Source organism: Cololabis saira, chromosome 23 (genome assembly GCF_033807715.1).
Source record: "Cololabis saira isolate AMF1-May2022 chromosome 23, fColSai1.1, whole genome shotgun sequence".
Taxonomy (NCBI): domain Eukaryota; kingdom Metazoa; phylum Chordata; class Actinopteri; order Beloniformes; family Belonidae; genus Cololabis; species Cololabis saira.
Genome location: NC_084609.1, coordinates 19,593,184 through 19,607,351, shown reverse-complemented (window position 1 = coordinate 19,607,351; position 14,168 = coordinate 19,593,184). Strand labels below are relative to the sequence as shown.

The 14,168-nt window shown below is 39.8% G+C and overlaps 1 protein-coding gene across 2 annotated transcripts; it reads left to right on the top strand.

Moving 5' to 3' along the window:
- Window positions 1-1,436: 1,436 nt before the first annotated feature.
- On the top strand, window positions 1,437-13,728 carry sypl1 (synaptophysin-like 1). Of its 2 annotated transcripts, XM_061714670.1 has the most exons (6): window positions 1,437-1,501; window positions 1,672-1,784; window positions 7,735-7,853; window positions 7,982-8,186; window positions 8,306-8,497; window positions 11,026-13,728. In XM_061714670.1, exons 2-6 carry the CDS (start codon window positions 1,713-1,715, stop codon window positions 11,155-11,157), a joined length of 720 nt encoding a protein of 239 aa, XP_061570654.1. In that variant the 5' UTR covers window positions 1,437-1,501; window positions 1,672-1,712; the 3' UTR covers window positions 11,158-13,728. The 2 variants fall into 2 exon arrangements, with proteins under 2 accessions (XP_061570654.1, XP_061570653.1); XM_061714669.1 differs by lacking the exon at window positions 1,437-1,501 and having other exon boundaries at window positions 1,614-1,784.
- Window positions 13,729-14,168: the final 440 nt, after the last annotated feature.

Below are 14,168 nucleotides of genomic sequence, written 5' to 3'. Positions count from 1 at the left end.
AGTAGTTGTCATTGTTTTCAAGTTAGATTTTCTCTTGGAAGTTTAATGTTCATTAACATTAGAGTTCAAGTTAGCTGGCTCCAGTAAACTTCAAGGAGCATTTTTTTTCTCAGTAAACTTTAACTGTTTGCTTAGATCAGGGGTCGGCAAACCAAAATGTTGAAAGAGCCATATTGGACCAAAAACACAAAAAAACAGATATGTCTGGACCCGCAAAAAATGAAAAGTCTTGTATCAGCCTTAGAATGAAGGCAAATGGCGAAAGGCGGAATGTCGAGAAAAAAGTAGAAATGTCGAGAAAAAAGTCAAAATTTCGAGGAAAAAAGTCAAAATGTTGAGGAAATAGTCAAAATTTCGAGAAAAAAGTCGAAATTTCGAGAAAAAAGTCAAAATGTCAAGATTAATGTTGATGTACAATCTCGAGAAAAAAGTTGAAATGTTGAGAAAAAAGTCGAAATGTTGAGAAAAAAAGTCGAAATGTCGAGGAAAAAACTCGAAATGTCGAGATTAAAAAGGAAAGGAAAAAGGGAAAAAAAGAAGGAAAAGAAAAAAAAGAAGAGAAAAAAAGAGGAAAAAGAAGGAAAAAAAAGGTCAAACATTTTTGAAAAAGCTCCAGGAGCCACTAGGGCAGCGCTAAAGAGCCGCATGCGGCTCTAGAGCCGCGGGTTGCCGACCCCTGGCTTAGATAGTGCAGTGTTATTTATGTGTTCATGTGGTAGGTCAACCTCTTTTTTTATTTTTATTATTTCCAACCTAACTGACTTGCCCATCTTGGACATAAATATTGCAAATCCAGACCTGTGATTTTGGGTCAGTGTGGAGAGTGTCATCACATCTACCCTAATATAAGTCAACAATCCTCTTATTTTAGGGTGAAAATGTCAGGTAAGTCCCTTTAAAGATTTGAAAGGCCTATGCAACATTTTAGAGCTCTATTGTGATAAATTACTAGTGTTTCTTGAGTTTTCTCTTTCTTCTTGGGGATGATATGAGCCAATAAGGCTGTTTTTTAGCTGCCATCTGCAGCCTTGTTGAACCTCTTTCTTAATGATGCGGGAATCCTGCGCGTCACATGACCCGGTCAGCAGCACACACTCTGCACATTACAGCGACCCCATCAATGCAAACAGCAGGGCTGGTTTGACTTAACAACTTTCCTGCGGAACTGAATCTCATGCCGTTAATTTGCATGGGTTTTCTGTGGTTACAAACCCACCCCATCTATTTCATCTGCAGGATATTTTAAGCTGCGTTTGTGGCTTTTAACTTCCCCGCAGTGGCGTAATCATTTTCATAATTTCCCCGTAAACCTAAACATATGTGGAGTCGAGTTTGGCACACTTTTACGCGCCGTATCCGCTACATCCTGTGCGCATCACCAAGCGGAGCGCAAGGGACTCGTTTATTAAGCCACGCTGGAAGAAATACCCACACGAACAAAGGGTTTGACCACTTAAACTTCCTGCCAGAATTCCCAGACACGAGCCAAGCATCACTTGAAGTGAGTAAAGCTCTTATTATAGGTTTACATTCCTACTTTGCGCGAAACTGGATTGTAACCCCCTCCTGGATTTACTTAGTCTGGTGATTTTTTGCAGCGTAAGCAGGAAAACCACGTCACTGTGTTGAACTACTCCCACTTTTTCCTCCCTGTTGAACCATCATCCGCAGTTTAGGAAAAGCTGGATAAAGACCTTTGGATCAGAACAATCATGATGACCGGATTTAGACTCAACTTGTCGCCTCTGAAGGAGCCTCTGGGCTTTGTTAAACTGGTGGAGTGGGTAAGTTAAACGCCCGTCTGCTTTGCTTAAAGCCTTTGTGCCACAGAACAGGGAGGTCCAGTCCCTCCTTGGTACTTGGATTTTTCTCTGCCATTTTCAGCCTGCAGGAAAGGAAATCACTTAAGTAATCTGCTTTTGGGGGGATTTTTGTATGAATTAACATGAAAAGAAAAACCACACTTGTACATAAAGAAACTTTTCCGTTTGCATCTTGGGGCTTTGTCTTATACTTGCATACATGGACAGATATTGATGCTTTATGTCACAAGATTGAGTACATTAGAAAAAACTAATAAGAACTCTCACACTTTTGCCATTTTTCACCAGCAAAATCTTTTTTTTCCCTCTCTCTTATTATATATCAACTTCATTCCACGCCAAAAAGTTCAATGAAGTGAGTTGATACTAGTTATATTCTCTCTAGTTGCTGCTTGCAGTGGCAAAACAACATAGTTACAGATTAATACATCCCTCACCAATAATTTACCCCTTGACTGATGATGAAACTTGAACTCTGCATATGTGTACGTGAATGTGTGTCTCAGGGGGGAAAATGCAACAAGTTTCTTATGGCAAGTCCAGTAATCAGTTCTGCTCTACATAAGTGGGTCAGAGGAATCCAGTGTGGGTAATGCAGCTCAGCCACAGTGTCTTTCGGCTGCTCTATTTTCTCAAAATGCACTCACACACTCATGCAGAAGCACAGAGCAGCGGTAACAGTCATCTGACTCAGGACACACACGGCTGTGTTTGTGTTTGTGTGTTTCAAAGTGTTGGCTTTTTTTTTTTTTGCAGCCCACGTTTGGTACCCCCACATAACAGGGCAAATGACCAGAAATGATGTCAGCAAGATGAGGATGAAAACCAAATTTTAGTCCAACAAACTAAACTAAAACTGACGGGGAAAATGACTGATTTCTAAATAGATAATTAATTGACTTACCGTAATGTTTCTTGTGTTTCCCCCTTTTTGTCATAAGGATTTACAGATTTTCTGAGTCTCATGTGACAGAAAATGGAATGTTTTTTTTAGTTTTAAACAGCTATTTTAAGATTTCCCTTTGGGCTTTTAAAAAAAAGATAGCAGGAATTTTAAAGATTCAACCGAGCATGAAGAGCCAAGTTATTTGTTTACCTTACTGGTAGTCCTGTTTATACTGTAACAAGTGTCCAACTGTTTAATTGTGGTCTGTTACAATAACATTTCAACTTTGGAGCGAAACAGCACAGCGAAACAGCACAGCAGGACATCCCTGCTGTAAACCTTTTTCTTTTTTAGTTTTCTTTTCTCAAATGAGGTGTGCTCAGCCCAAATTTGTAATGAACACATGAAGCAGCTGCTGAAATGATCTCATTTCCTGTTTGGCACTGAAGTAAAGTTTGGTCTGAGGTGCATTTGTAAGCTTTGGGAGGAATACATTCCTTAAATGAGCATTTTTGATAGAGCCTTTAATCAAATTCAACATGGCAGTCACATCGATTAGGCTTATATGTCTCATCTTTTAAAGGTAGGGTAGGGGATTTCTATGTATTTCCAAGCCAGAGCACTTTTGTCACATTAATTGTTCAGTATATCTGAATGTTGTCCCCTTGAGTCCTCTAGAGCAGGGGTCGGCAACCCAAAATATTGAAATAGCCATATTGGACCAAAAAGACAAAAAACAAAGTCTGGAGCCGCAAAAAATGAAAAGTTTTGTATTATATTATTATATCTCTTGTCTTGCCTTAGAATGAAGGCAACACATGCTGCATGTTTCTATATTAGTTATAACTGGGGGAAGATAATTTTTTTCATTATGCACTTTGAGAAAACAGTTGAAATGTTGAGAAAAAAGTTGATATTTCGAGAAAAAAGTCGAAATGTCGAGATTAATGTACAATCTTGAGAAAAAAGTCAATGTCGAGAAAAAAGTCGAAATGTCGAGAGAAAAGTCGAAATGTCAAGATTAATGTTGAAGTACAATCTCGAGAAAAAAGTCGAAATGTCGAGAAAAAAGTCGAAATGTTGAGAAAAAAGTCGAAATGTTGAGGGAAAAAGTCGAAATGTTGAGGAAAAAAGTAAATGTTGAGGAAATAGTCAGAATTTCGTGAAAAAAGTCGAAATGTCGAGAGAAAAGTCAAAATTTCGAGAAAGAAAGAAATGAAGAAAAAAAACAGAAAAAAAGGAAGAAAAAAAAAGAAAAAAAGGAAAAAAAGAAGGAAAAAAGGAAAAAAAAAAAGGTCAAACATTTTAGAAAAAGCACCAGGAGCCACTAGGGCTCTAGAGCCGCGAGTTGCTGACCCCTGCTCTAGACAAACTGTTTTAAAAAGTCAGTTCAACTACGTTCTAGTAGTAAATCTTAGGTTACCCCATAGTAACTCCAACTGCGTTGCTGTCCATGCACTTTGAATGAGCTGATGTGTCATCCGTTGTGTTGCGTTGAAAACATTGTTCTTGTCAGAAGACAAACATGCAACTTTCCAGATGTCAATGTTAGTGTGACCCAGTCGAATTGCGGCAGCTAATTCAATTGCACGTGGGGGCGGGACTGTCCATCAAAGCAACCCTTGATCCTGGAAGTGGGGACTATTCTCACCTCCTCGACTGACCACTAGGGGCCGCTCTGATGGCTCAAATTCAATCAGTATGAGTCCAAGGTCACACTGGTTACCACAAAACTAACTAAAATAGCTAGCTTTTTTGGACTGAGGTTGGCTGGGTAAGTTGTAACATGCCCACCTGGGTTCAGGTTGTCATCTCCTTTTAATATGTCCAGAGGCCCAAAATAAAGACTTAAAGACTCTCTAGCACGCCGATAGGTGACTTCACAGGTTTGTCCAGTTCTTTTTATAGTCTATGAGGACAGCACAAAGTTTCATTTACACCCACGGTCAAGCGATTAATCAGCACTACCGCATGCTTGGAATCCTCTTGATCCAAAGAATCCAGTTGGACTTGAGAACCACATGCTAAATATTCATTAATAAAGTTGTTGTCGTGACGGTCCAGTCCAGGATATGATGATGAAAACGTGTCATTTCACACGAAGTGGCAGTATGTAGGTGGTATCTTGCCTTCGCGTGGCAGCAGCCTCTCTACAGAACTGAATTAGAAAGTTAATAAAAATGATTTATCACCACCACTTTTGTTGTAACCTGAGGTTACCTAACGGGTTTCTCTTTGCGAAGTGAAACATTTTTGCCCGGTAGCCATCTACGCTGGGAAAATGATGAAAAAAATCAGCGCAGTTGGTACATAAGTGGCGTGGCCCAAACACTCATGCCTCCCTAGATATGATCTTCCATGCAGCAATAAACAGGAAAGAGCGTTCGGAGGAAGAAACGCTGCCAGGCCTTCTCTGCTCATTCAAAATGCTGGAGGAAGATAACAAAGCCCTTTCCTTCTCCTTTTGGATTATTGTCGGTGTCACATTTCTGTGGTCTTAAGTCTGAGTCAGGATTTGCAAATCTTGGATGGAAAACACACAAAAAATAGCCATCCTCGAGTGGCTGTAAGCATTTTTTTTTTTTTCATTCAGACTAACACAGAACAAAAACTGATGACTATGTCGTCTGTGTTTGAATGGTTCCAGGGTTTTTGTAGTTTATTGCTTATTAGTTTCTACGTGGACAAGTCGGTGTGTCTCACAGCTTGATGGGTTTCAGTTATGTCCATTAATTGGTACCGAGGGGGCTGCAGATGTCTGGGCTGCCAGCAAAAAGAGCCTAAGGCCTGGCAGAGTTGAGAGAAGGTGCCACCAGAAGTTTTAATGAGGGCTAAACAAGAAATATTAGAAGCAGTACAAAATGCTCTGCTTTCCCAGCAGTGGTACTTATGCAGGTGTTCAAATTGTAAACACAGACTAAATAATATCAAATGTGTATGTCTGCGTTTGTGTCATGCCGGCTGTTAAAGAGAAGCAGTTTATTGCGGTGTGTAGCTGGAAAAACAGGAAGTGGCGAAAAGTGACATCTGGAGAAACATCTGGAGAGAGGCCTGAAGGTGTGTGGGTTCGTGTGCTCATGTGAATCTTGTGCTGGGAAATGTAGAAGTCAAGCTGACCCCGTTGTAAGTTCATGTCAGCGTGAGCGCGCATAATTCAGCGCTGCCGCCGGACCGGCCTGCCCGCCGTCCTGACAGGTCACCCGCCGACAACGCGGTGAGGGGTTTTGAAATTTGCTAAATGCAGCACTGCTCCACAACTTAAAATGCGTTTGCAAGAAGGATAAAACAACGTCACAGCTGAAAAATCTTCATTACTTGGTATCCTCAATGCCAGAATGGCTCTTAATCTTGTGAGCAGAAATGGCAGCGGTACAAAATCCTAAAAGCTTTACGGTCCCAACACTCTTTGGAATTTTGTGCTGCAGGCTTTGAATGCAGACGTGAACGCATATTCAGGAAGAAAATGAGTAAAATAAAGGAAACACAAAAAATCTTGGGCTTTTGATGTGTGCCATAAAATAAAAATAAAAGGAAATGTACGAATCAGTGCAAATTAGCGCTGTATATTTGATCCATTTGAACATTTCCTGTTAGATTTCTCTTGGGCCTTGGTTGGTTCAGGACCACAGTCTGCACTGTCCGGTTTATCACTCGCTATTTTACTCTTTCGGCACTTTGTTGTCCAGGTGTCTGTTGTTTGCTGCATCGTGCACATTTGGTTCCAACTGGTTCTCGTTTCGCGTTACACTTGTTTCATTAAAGGTAGGATATGGATTTCTGGATGCCACGTCTGTTAATATTTGAAACACCAAAACAGAAAGAGCTAGTTCGTCCCTCCCCCTCCTTCCATCATGAACTCGCTCAAGTTTCCTCAAAGCCCTCCCCCACTTCATGTGCACAAGCACCAACCCTTCCCTTACTGTTTTTTTTTTGGGGGGGGGGGGGTTACAGAGCTAGGACTGTGTATGAATACTGTATATACAGTAGTATCTGAAGGACTCCTGCTGGGAACCAGGAACCTTCTTGCTTTGAGGCAACAGTGTTAACTATCACACAGTTGCATAGAAATTCTTAGATTTTTACATAAATACAACCTAAAAACAATCCTAAAAGTAAATGAGGAGAGGCAAACAAAGTCACAAACTTCGGCCCTTGTTTTTAGTGCAGAAATGATCATTTATTATGTATTTGTGAGTGGCAAAAGTATTAAACTTCTAGGATAAACAGTTGATTTGCAGGTAGAATTGAAGTCAGATGTTTCAGATCAATGATGTCCAGTTCTTGCAACACATCTCTGGAAGGAGTTTTCGGAGGACGTCGTAAAAATCCCCTCCAAAACGTTTGCACTACACAAGTGGTTGAGTTCTTGACCTTTTTCAGAAGTGATTCACCCACGAACACCAATAAAAGCCTTACCCAGTCTGTGTGAAACACGGTGGTGGTACTATCATGGCATGGGCTTCTCCTGGACAGCTATTATCGATGCAACAGTGAATGTTCCCTCTGGAAAGGAAAGATTATATAATTAATCCAGCAGCATGCTGGGATTAATCACGCACTCCTAATGACATCAGCTGATATTACTGAGAAAGCGATTGAGCTTTAAAAAAAAATTTAAAGTGAATTATGTGATTATTGTCGCTGCTGTGGGAGGGTTGAGCTCAGCTGCAGCCGCTCTCACGAAAAGAATGTCATGTCTCGACATTAGCGTCACATGGTCGACACGCTGAATCAGATGCCTCTCTGCAAGACAGAATCCAAGAGCATAAAGGCTCCATTAGGGAGAGCACATTTTTAAGATGGCACATAACTTGTATCAGCATAAAAAAAAGTGCTCACAGGTTAAATCATTTGTGATAAGTAATCGATTTGTTCAACAGTTGATCATTGTTTCCATTATGATGAAAAGCATCTCATCCATCTGCTTCCTGAATATTTTATGTTTCTTGGCTTTGATGGCACCTACTGTAACACATTTCTCTGACGTCAGCCTCAGCATGTCTCTCTCTGCCTTGGTCCAAACAGCTCACAGCTATATTTGCTTTTGGAAGCTGCGGCGGGTTCTCGGGGAAGAACATTATATCTTTCTTCTGTGGCGATGGCAAGAACGAAACCCTCAACGCCAACTTCCACTATCCATTCAGGTGAACATTTCCATGCATTTATCATCAATTCGGCAGGATTTTCAGTGGTTAAATGATTAACCACTGAGGAAAACAGTGGCTGTTAACCTCTGCTCTGTTTTTTACATCCTTTCTCGTGTGACGGCCAGGCTGAGCCAGGTCCCCCTCATTCAGGAGAACACCACTATTTGTAATCAGACTGTCACGACGACACACATGATGGGCGACTCGACGTCCGCGGCGGAGTTCTTCGTAGGCGTCGGCATCGTGTGTTTCCTCTACAGCATGATAGCCCTGTTGGTGTATTTGGGCTACATGCATGTCTACAAGGATTCTGACTTTGGACCCATTTTTGTGAGTGTTTATATCTCCAGCAGACGAACCAGGAATGATTGCAATTACATATTTTTATATCAGAGACTTGTAGCTACTTTTCTTTTTGTCTTTTGTTTTCCTTTTTTTTTCTTCTCCAGGACTTTGTGGTTACAGCAATTTTGGTCTTCCTGTGGCTGGTGTGTTCCTCTGCGTGGGCGAAGGGCCTGCAGAACGTGAAGGACGCCACGGATACTCAGGGCATCAGTGCCACGCTAGCCCTCTGCAGGGGCAGCAACATCACCTGCGACGTTACGGAGTTCGCCAACATGCGGACCCTAAACATCTCCGTGGTGAGACCAAACTCTTTAAGTATGGTAGGCTTTTGCCAGCGAGTAAATGACTGTGATTGGGAGAGGAACTGGACCCATTTCACGGAAGAGAATTTTCAATTTGTGAATGGATCTGGTTGGCCAGGCTGATTAGAAAACGCTATATGACGTTAAATATGCTGAATAAGAACAACCTGACATGCCACAGCCTCAGAATGAAGAGGATTAGTGTTTTGAACCAGCTGTTATGATCTCTTTTTTTCACACCAGTAGTGACCATATCAGTGCCTAATCTGAGTTGGACATGCGCCACAGCAGACCAGCTGTTTTCTTTTCCTTTTTCTAAGAAATAGTGGTTTGAAGTACTTTTGAATTGGCTTCTTAGATTTCACCTAGGGCTGGGCGATATGGAACAAAAGTCATATCTCGATATTCTTTAGCTGAATGGCGATATTCAATATATATCAATATTTTTTCCGTGACGTAATTGGGGTTTCCCCCAAAGCATTATAGCATAACATCTCTGTTAGCTTCTTTTTTTTCTGAGCCAGTTTTTAGTCAAAGCCACGTGCCAAATGTCACACAGGTACCTTTATTAACAGAGGTCTGCACAATATCAAAATGTATAAAACAAATGAAACAAAAATAAACTGCTTATAAACTTATATAAAATAAAAATGCTTCTTGAATAAAATAAAACAAATAATAAGCCTTTCCTGCATAATAAAAATACACACAGCAATTAATTTAAAATACATTAATACAATGTAGACAGTAACAGGCAGACTTTTTCCACTGAGGTTGACAGTTGTGCAAATAACAAAACATTTGTGCGAATCTCAAATAAAACATGTAAACAGTGCATCTCTTTGTGCAAAACTCAAATAACTACAACAAGCCGACTGCTGTACATTTTACAGGTTTTGTGCCAGGAAAACTAACCTGTCAACACTGTCAGGTTCAGCGATGCCCTGTGGCAAGTTACAATGTTCCCACTGCAACTAAAAAACACCCTCTCAGAAGGCGAGCTGGCACACAAAGGTACTTTTTTGCCAGCGAGAGGGGTCAGCGCTGATGTACAGTCAATTTGTCGCAAAATAAGCTATATCGATATAAACAAGATTGTCTTGTGCCATATGGCGTTTGAAAATATAACGATATATATTAAAATCTTGATATATATCGCCCAGCCCTGCTTTCACCACTCTCACCACCTACATGGACCTCATGAGGTTTTATGTGGTGGAAATTCACTCCTTTACAGCCCGCAGGTTAAGTCAAGTATCCCTGAAAATGCCCCCACACACACACACACACGCACACAAAAAAGTTAACTCCAAACCAATTTGCATTCAAATTAGCTTGATATGGATGCAAGACTTCACATTTTGTTACTTAAATGTTCTACTTATCATCTATAAATTACATTTATTTAGTGTCTGAGTCTTTGTAAGGTCTATATGAGCCACTTACTTGATAATGTATCAATAGGCTCATTAAACCTCGGTAAGGAGGACGACAACCCAAACACCATAAAATATTTCTATTAATAAAACCACTTTTGTAGGCTGTACAGACGCCATTATACAAAGACAAAAAAGTCCATTCCTTGAGTCATATTGTATCACACACACATATAAATAGTGCACTTGCATATAAAGTAAGCTGCATTAAAATTCAAGACATTTAAAAAAAAAAAAAGTAATTTTCCTTTTCATTAAGAAAAAGAATAATTGAATAACTGAGCATACAAATCTGTAAATTCTTCTTGAGGCCTAATGTCTGTTTATTGGGTTTGCCAACACGGTGCTCAGATGGATTTCAGCCCAAGACGTCATAATGACTTGGGGAGAAAATGCACCGACTCAGAATATTGTGAGAAAAATCTGGCACTTTTTACATGAAGGTTTACTTGAATGAGGGATTTTCAGTGTTGTTGCCAACACTTTTCAGAGCTGTAGGCTGAAACCGTCTTTTGTTTACTGTCTGTGGTCTCACTATATTAACATGCAGGCTGCAGCGCTGCCAGCCTCTCGCATCTCAATATCAACTGAAGCAGATGATAATTTCTTTCTTTGCCTTCAGCAGTTTGAAGGATAAGTGTGCCGTAGTAGCAGCCACCCTGACTAAAACAATTAGTTTTACAAAGAGCATCACATGCTCTGTACCCTGAATGTAGTGTTTTCATTTACTTGAACTCACTGACAGCATGAGTTTAGTTTAGTATTTATAGCAGAAGGGTCATGTGATCCTTTACTCAGTCATCTTTACGGGTCATTCAAGTATAATAGATTACAGGGTTGGACGATGTACTACCCGGTCAATATTGGCTTCTGTTAGCAAACCTGGGAAGACGTGGTTGAAATCGGAGCGTTTGTATAGTTTCTATATGCTATTTTGACCAAACTTTGTCACAAACATTTCACTTGTACCTCAGGACTTTGTGTCATCTTGTAAAATAAAAAAATACCTTATTATGCCCCCTTTATTGTTAACTCTCATTATTTTACAGATGTTTTTGTCTTCTGTCCCTGCTCGTGTTCTTCCAGGTGTTTGGCTACCTCAACATGTTCGTGTGGGCGGGAAACGCTTGGTTCGTGTACAAAGAGACCCGCTGGCACTCCCAGAAGTTCTCCTCCCAACCTGGACCTGCGAGGCAACAGGTCCCCGCGCCCATCTAACTTATGTACAGCAAACCGCAAACACACTCAGACACTCAAAACACATGTTGATATGCACACAACACACACACAGAAATTCACCTTACAGACACACGCATGCCAAAATACGATGCTAACACTTACACACATACATGTAAAATGATGAGGAAGGACAAAACAAAGGTTAGATCAGCTGAACTGTTGCCATAGGTGTTGTAGGCAGATGTGAAATGCTGTAAAGTAAGTAAAAATTGTGAGTGAACAGGAGGAAAGTCTAAATCAGCCTCAGAGTTTCTAGGACTGGGATTAGTTCAGTGCCTTCTGCTCCAGTGGAAATTGCTGTGATGGGAGGAGTACCGGACCCATTTAACAAGAGACAATTTGATTGGCCGGGCTATAAAATAGGTGCTGATTAGTTTCATTTGTAGGTTAAAACACATTAACTGAAACAGGAACAGCTGCCCAAACTTTACCACAGTGAGGTTTCATGTAACACTTCACACTTCAGCAGAAAAGGTCTCTCCTAGTCAGCGATTTCAAAGCAGGTCGGGATGTCAAGATGTGCTCTTTGAGCTCTTTTGAAGAAGGATAAAGAAGTGTGCAACGTCGAGCACCGTGAATGCAGTGGTCAGTGAAGCATGGTGGAGGTTCCTTGCGAGTTCGGGGCTCCACTTCAGCAAAAAAAGGAATTTGTTCAGCATCAAACGTGTCCTCAGTACTGAACAATACGCACAGATACCATCAGAAAGGTATCTTATTGACCCCAACTTTATTCTCCAGCAGGACGCTGACCTCCAAACGTGCAGGCAGTATCATTAAAAACTACCTTCAGTTATAAAAAAGGACAAGCAATCCTAGAAGGATTTGATATGGCCACCACAGAGCCTAGTTATCAACATCATCAAGTCTGTCTCGGGATACACGAAGAGACCACAGAAAATCTGCAAATAGTTCTCCAAGATGTTTGGAACAACCTCCCTGCTGAGTTCCTCAGCGTACCTGCAAGCATTGATGCTTTTTTGAAGGCAAAGCATGGTCATCAAATACTCATTTGATCCACCTTTTTTTCCTGTTTGCTCACTAAATGGATACAAATAAACATAAATAGTATATTGTTGAACGCATGCTAATTTTACAGCATTTCTTAACACCTGCTAAAGACTTTTGCACAGTACTAAATATGTATTTTTTCCTGGGGGGTTTGAAGTAACCATAAACCAGTACATCAGGTGTTTTCACTAATGCAACACCAGTGCAATTAGTATTTAAGATCCTGTTTAACTTCTCTTGAAGGTAGGGCAAAGGATTCTGTGTGTTTTCTAACTCAGAATGCAGAATGCTCCTCACCATCGCATGAGTACACTGTAAAAAAAAAAAAAAAAAAAAAAAGCTGGTATGCATACACAGTTCTGGTCGTGCAAACCATAAAAAATGGCTCTAGCAGATCACCAACATGGGAAGGGTTTTTGCTTGTGCACATGAAGTGGTTTGGGAGGATTAACAGAGCATGTTTTTTGGAAGATGTACGTCAACAACGTGCCATCATACAGAAATCCCTTACCCTGCCTTTAATTTTTGGACACACATGTACAAGCAGTTACCAAATATGTTTTTAGATGTAAGTTTTATATACGACGTTTTGGAGTCAAATCTTTTTCATTGACAAACAACGCAATTTTTAAACTTCCACTGCAACAAGGACATCGTGACTACTGGTTTCAGGATAGCCAAACGTAGTCACTGGAAGGCTAAATATGAAACTTTAAAATTTACGGAAACAGTTGATACCAAAAATGCTTGTATTTTAATCCAAATATGTGTTTTTTTTTGTTTTTTTTTTACATATGTATTTTTGGAGTGCAGGGTGCAAATGTTTAATTTTCTTCATTTCTATTGTCTCCATCAAAGTTGCAACATTCGCCACCTAGTGGCAGCTAGCAGTAACTGCAGTCTCTGAATGAAACTTTATTCAACCACATTTGGTTTTTCTTTTTAACCTTCAGACCGGGTAAAGTAGTTTCAGACTCAAACAGCAGATATGTAGCTGCACTTGTGGTTCTGAACATGATTCTTGTGTTCTCAGTTGTTAAATCCATTACGAATACTTGACAGTTTGCTACTTTACAAGTCCAGGAAGAAATGCTGCTCTGTGAATGCAACGCTCCATTTCCTTCTGTCAAGGTACCAGTTAATTACTCCAATGATTGTTTGTTTTTTTTTTGCGTGTCATAATGTTGAATTTAGTAATAATATCTTTTTGCAAAGTAATCTTTATTTTCATCATCCACATTTTTTTTCACATGTGATGATACTCTGCCAAAGCTCTGTATTCTTTTTCCTGGTTTATGCTCATTACTTATCTGTTTGATCAGTTATTTTGTTGATGCTCAGTCCAGGTTGTCTACTTCTTGAACTCTTCGTGTGACACCAAACGGTGAAGTGGTGATATTTCTTATGACCTTTTTTTTTTTTTTTCCATTTTAGCTTATTGTAAATCGTTAGTTTGAATAGTATTGTTTTTCTTTTTGCTGAATTTTCCCTTTAAGAAGCAAAATGTACACTCTTGAATGTGACATGCATGATTTCAATGTATTTTTCAATAAAAATGATTTTTTTTCTTTTTCATTCATGTCAAAGTTAATTCCTTGTATGGTTGATCATTTGAATGCAGTCCTGTCCCCTATAAGGAAAATGATCAATTTAAATTCCGTGCTACTTCGCCTCAACTTAAATGCAAGATTTAAATGTGTGCCATGTGTGCAAAACATTTGGCTTTTGATTGGCCTTGTAATTCTATATAGATTATAATAGGTTTAGGTAGGGATTAAAAAAGACAAAAAAGTGTAGGAAAAGGAAGCTACAAGAAAAGAAAAAAAACTAAATATGTGTGCATATGAAGCAGCTGCAGTGATCAATTATAATCTTTTACACAGTATTTAGACTGTCATGAATCTGGTATTGTGGTCTGATACTGAAAAGAAAACAAACTCACTCTCATTTAAAGATGTCTCTTCCTATTAATCTCCACTTTA